General features: G+C 36.0%; 1 protein-coding gene across 1 annotated transcript; it reads right to left on the bottom strand.

Annotated features, from left to right (window-relative positions):
- Positions 1–496: 496 nt before the first annotated feature.
- Positions 497–5,632, bottom strand: LOC104899705 (phosphoinositide phosphatase SAC2). Its single transcript, XM_048633768.2, has 13 exons — positions 5,396–5,632; positions 4,126–4,330; positions 3,846–4,011; positions 3,216–3,438; positions 3,014–3,090; positions 2,700–2,887; positions 2,525–2,622; positions 2,309–2,439; positions 2,095–2,223; positions 1,705–1,969; positions 1,018–1,139; positions 780–893; positions 497–674 (listed from the first exon to the last, which is right to left on the bottom strand). Exons 1-13 carry the CDS (start codon positions 5,600–5,602, stop codon positions 551–553), a joined length of 2,049 nt encoding a protein of 682 aa, XP_048489725.2. The 5' UTR covers positions 5,603–5,632; the 3' UTR covers positions 497–550.
- Between the last annotated feature and the right edge of the window lie 252 nt (positions 5,633–5,884).

The raw sequence follows: 5,884 nt of genomic DNA, 5'->3' as shown, positions 1-5,884 counted from the left end.
TTTCCAAAAATGAAAAATCACCATGACCACACAATTCATCTTCTTCTTCAAGCTTTCTCTCCTTGTTTCCCAAGACATTCTAAAACACCTTAATCCCCAAGTATTCTTCAACATTAAGTATCTATTAGTTTAATGAAGTTTAATTCCTAAAATTTACTATAAATAGTATGCTAATTTCACTATTCATCTCCACCCAAAAATCAGAAAGTTTCAAACACCAACTACCCACAACTCCAGCTGCCACCAAAATTCAAAATAAATATGCAAAGTTGGGTGAGCAAACTGCAACTTTATGCAAGGTTTAGTAACCTTTTAGTATACTTAACTCTTCACTTTTATATACTAGTATGAAATATATTTAGCCAAAACAAATATGGTCGAGGTTAATATATAAATGTTGTTAAAGTCAACATGTTACAACAACACGGAGAAAGTACAAAACTAAAGATAGCTCAGCAGTCAGCATGTTATATTTGCAAATCCTACTATTTTGTCCTACATCAATCAGATTCCTTCAGCATTCTTTGCTACAGCCTACATATATGCAAACCTACCCTTCATTTGAGTCATGCCGAGAGCGTCCAGATGGTCCTGTCAAGAATCGGGAACCACGTTTATGAGCATCATCTTGAAGCCCGAGCCTTTCGAAGCCAGAATAGATGCAGAAGTTACACCTGCAGATAACAGTGGAGATCAAATCTTACTGAATCAGGAATTTATCTCAGCAAAGTGTCCTGTGTCCTGCATCAACTTGGTATCATAGCAGATTGCTTTTGTACCTGGATAAGTTTTTCAAGTATAAAGCTTTAAGACATCCACAATCTTCCTTTTGATCTGAACTGCTTTTGGAGGAAGTCAATTCAACAACTTCAGGCTGGAAATTCCCCAAGAATCTGTGTAAACAACAATGTGCATCAGTTGTTTACTAAAATAACTCACCTCCAAGTATTTTCTACATCGACACCATTCGTCCATTGAACTAAGTCCACCAGGATACATAAAAAAAAAAAAACTTACATATCGATAGCCTGTTGCTTGGTGACCCCCATGAAGGAATTGCTGCAATAACGTTGAATGCTTTTTATAGACTCCTGAATGTGTGTTGCCACATTGGATTGACCCCTGATCTTCGAGAATATCTAACATATACAAAAATCTATAAGATTAGTAAGTAATTAGATATGAACCTACAAAAAGAAATGTAAGAAAAAGATAGACCAATAAGGTGTTCAAGTAGAATGAAGAAATCTAAACAGTTGAGCATCAAAGGAAAATAATAAGGAAAAACTAAGATGTACAGAACATAGTAGCTCTAAAGCTTACATTAAAATCGTACTGCGATGTTCTAAGATGTTTTCTAAGATCGTACTGCGATGTTCTGCTACTAGATCTTCCATTATGTTCTGTTATCTCAGCTATTATGCATATTTACACTATTGTACATGGGGTGTATTGATGTAATAGAAACTTAACTTAGTTGAAAGCCAGTGACAGAACTTTCAAGCATACCAAGTAGGACACATATCCTTAATTCTAGCACATATAGTATAAATTTTAAACCAAACAATAATTTGTAAATCTCAGGCTGATGTACAAGTGCCATTCCTGTATAATCTCTCAAAAAGAATGTATTTCATACAAAGATGATATAGTGATATCGATGCATGTTATCGATGATATAGTATAGAATAATTTCAAGCGTACCTTCTGATGTGCTGGAGATCCACTGTATTGTTTAGCTATGGCATCTCCCATGGCCTGATAAATGTTCATCACATCATATGCTAAAGGGTCTTCAAAGTCTAGCTCTTGGGATCCAGTTATTCCTAAAGTATAGAGCTGATGACCAAGAGCAACCATGCCGTAGACATATTGAGCAAAGTTCGTGCGATCCAAAGAATCAAGGCAATTTGTTCTTAGGATCCCTTTCTGCTGCTTAGAGATATAGTTGTTGCTATCGTTGTTGATCCTGCATCACATTTAAGAGCCCGCTAAAACTAAGTCAAAACTGATATTCGATCTAGCTTATTTTAGATGTTTTAGTCTTAAAAGAGAAAGGGATGAGAAATAAAATTGTAAGTCACTTGAAATTACCAGATGTATGACAAGTCAAATGATGCCTCAAAGTTTATTGATTGAGGCATTTGACAGGAGAAGATTCCAGTTTTCTCCAGCGCAGTTACAGCTTTTCCTTTTACTTCCGCAAGCTCATCAGTTGCCTCACTGTAAATAGATTTGGTTTTCCTCATGTCAATCTTACTCGGTGAATGCAATTATATGGAAGAATAAGACATGGAAGCAACATTACTTTTTGAAGGCTGCATCCAGGTCCAGGCTCGAATACTCCACCTGATCCTCTTCACCAAAGTCCCTGTTAACCGAAACAACTGCTTTCTCGAATTCTTCATGCAAAATATATTCACGGTTATTTATGGATGTCTGCAATTAAGAACACACTTTAAAGATCAGATATCATCATGCAATGGGAAATGAAAAATATCTAGTTGAATCATACTCAAAGTACCTTAATTAGATTCAGTATAACTACTGGAACTCCATATCTCATATGAAGGCTTTGGAAATGAAGTCGTGTTGCATTATAATTGTCGTTGCCTTCTGAAACTATACATAAAAGGCAGAGTGGTCAGACAGAATTTGACATTAATAAGAGCATAAATTTAGAGGTAACAGGAATATACATAGGATATCAGGCTTAAGATTCAACAATGAAGGTTTCTGCTTCCAGCGGAGTGGTATTGAACCCCGATTCTGCACAACCGAAGCCATTTCACTTGGGCATTTACCCTGACTAACTTCCCAAACAATCTGCTCAATCTCAACATCATTCGCAGCTTGACCCATTTCATTGACGCCTCTTCTCTCAAACCTTGCAGATTCAGAAGAAAACAAAACAAAAGATGGAGAAGGAATAACAATGAGCTACAATGCTGATAACAATAGGTTTCTATCAAGATATACAGGGCAGATCATGTTGAAGTAATCTAGAACTAACCTGGTGCCAGCAAACTGGCATGACCGTCTTGCGATAAGTGTTAAAATTAGAGTCTTCCCACCTGTGGACAGCTCGACCTGGATACGCATATTATAGTATGACAGTGATCAGCTTCAAATGTAAGTAACTTGACAATGTACATAGTATCTGCTCTTAGTGAAGTTTATTTCATTTTTGTGTATATATACAATTTCTCTGGTACCTGCTTGAAGAAGCCATGTATTAGTGCTACAGTCCAAAGATTACTCTTTAGATTGTTCCTAATATGATGAGTAAGATACTTATTCCAGACAAACATCGGCCCATCAGAGGTTTGTCTTGGCTCTTGCTGACTTAGGTTCTGCTGTACACTATGCATGAGTGGGTACGAGCAGCTGAAGAAGAAGTTATCCCTAATATCAACTAACTGCAGGAGTTTTTTGTACCTATCCAGATGATTAGATTAAGAAATTTATAAAATGCATCAACATAGGCAACATAATCACAACTAGGACATAAAGGAAAGTAATGAAACAAAATTTAAATCCCAATGAAAGCTGAGTACTCGTGTGATTCTAGGAAAGTAATATGATTATCAGCTGCAAAATTTTCAGATAAGCACTTTACAAGAGAAGAAGTGGAGGGAAAAAAAGTCCTACAAAGAAGGAAAGATAGATACAATCTTTCATATAAGCCATTAATTCGATTTTAGCATCGATCTCCAGCTGAGATGAACGACTAAAACATCGATTAAAACATCATTGCTATATAGCTTTTATTTCCAAGTGGATATATATCAGAAGGAAGCAACCAAAACAAAAAGTAAAGTTTTCATGTGGAATGAGCAATGTACCTATTTTCTTTTGTAGAGTTATACATGTAGGTCAAAGCAGTACAATGAGAGAACGGGATCATCCTGTATTTAGAGATAGAGTATACTGGATGACCACAAATCTTCCCAATCTCCCTTCTCTCTGTTATGATAAGGATATAATAAGACTCAACAAATTTGATGAAGCCTGAACACCAAAAAAATGGAAAAGAGAAAGAAGGATGTTATACACAGATAGTTGAATCATGTTCAATAATTGATTTCTTTTGCACTAGTTTCTTTCGCACTAGTTTTAACATACCTACAATTCCATAACAAACAGTAATTAATTTAAGACCTCCTGTTGGTTTGTTTATTTCATTAATCTTGTGCAGTAAACCTTTGCATTCGTAACTTGAATATCTTGTAGGATCTTCATCGACAACAAGCTCCGAAGGCTTAGACCTGCAAATCTCTAAAACTCTCCAATGTTTTCTTCTTACATCTCTTCCAATCATGTAAAAATGCTAATCCAAGAAAAAGAGAAGATTAGTCATAAATTGATAAACATGTTGCCATAGAGAAATTACATTGACCAAAAATCAGAACAATTTTGTTGTGCAGGTGAAGTTAGTCCTATGTCATAATTTTAGGCATGTAGTACAAAAGCAGGCACATCTATAAAAGGACTTTAGGTACCTCGGTGAGATTGCTGAAGTCTAAACTTGAGCTAACTCACTCAAAAGTTTCCCTTAAGTTCACATTACCATGAATTGCCACCTTAGAGGTGGGCATTGATTGAAAATGGAAATTTGTGGGCATGGGCCTTAAGACTTTCTTGACAAATTTACATAAAGATTACATTCGCATTACCACCATCCATTACCAAGTACTGGCCTACAAGAGTATCACACTCAAGTCCTAAATTCTCGAGTTATGCAAGTAATAGAAAAACTATATGCATTACATTCATAGAAAGAAGGAATTTAATTTGTCAGCTTAATCCCCTAAATCACAATTTCATATTACAATCAATATGTACCAGGTACCAGCTTCTAAAAAACCACAACCAATTCCACCATAAACACTACATCATCTTCATCATTATGATATAGAAATCCGGTACAACAACTAGGAGTTTTGATTTAGTCCATCTAAGTGAATAAATTATTGCAAAACACAACAGAACACAACACAACACAACACAAAACAAAGACTATCATGGTAGCAAATACAAAAATTCCTAACAAAATCACGCATTAATTCATTTGTTGATCAAATTTAGTGACAGGAACCATATTTTTCCGCCCTTGAAATTTAGTAATTTTCCGCCCTTGAAAAATGAATTCCAACCCATATTTTCCCCTCCTTTCTAGTCCAAAACCAACCAAAGGAAATTGAGGAAAATAGTTTTCCTCGAAAACACTTTCCTCACAACCAAATACATCCTATGTCCCCCCCTTAAAAATGTTTATCTTTAAGATTGTTTCCATCCAACCAAACTGAACTTTAATTGACCCAAAATCAAAGGAAATTATCAAGAATTGAGAAGTCAATAAAATAGAAAAGCAAGAAAAGGTCAAGAAACTTACAGATGATGTCTCAAAGAGGGTAAACTTATCCAAATAATCGGAAGAAGAGCTACTGCTGCATTGTCCTTGTTCTTGATTTAACTCGTCGCCGCCATTATCACTCTCTAACCCCATATTTTCCAACTCACAACCCCTGAAAATAGAATCCATATCTTCCCCGTTCTCTCTCTTCTCCAATTCCATAATTGCTCTGCACCTAAACAACATTAAGAACAACAACCAAACACAAACAAAAGTCAAAACTACGGATTTCGATAGCGAAAACAACAAACATAATAATCACCACCCAAAAATGGGTGGGGAGGGGGGAATTAAGGGAAATGGGGTGAGTAATAACGGAAAGAAGCAACCAAAAAACATACGAAATCGATGTCGAAATGAAGAGTTAGAGCATAGAATTGTTCTTGGGGATATTGAGAGAGGAGAGAGAGAGAGAGGAGAAGACGAGATCAAAGCAAAGTGGAGTGGAGAAAGAGAGGCTACCCACCA

Source organism: Beta vulgaris, chromosome 7 (assembly GCF_026745355.1).
Source record: "Beta vulgaris subsp. vulgaris cultivar EL10 chromosome 7, EL10.2, whole genome shotgun sequence".
Classification (NCBI taxonomy): Eukaryota; Viridiplantae; Streptophyta; class Magnoliopsida; order Caryophyllales; family Amaranthaceae; genus Beta; species Beta vulgaris.
The sequence above is the reverse complement of the archived record's forward strand: the minus strand, read 5'-3'. Positions and strand labels throughout refer to the sequence as shown.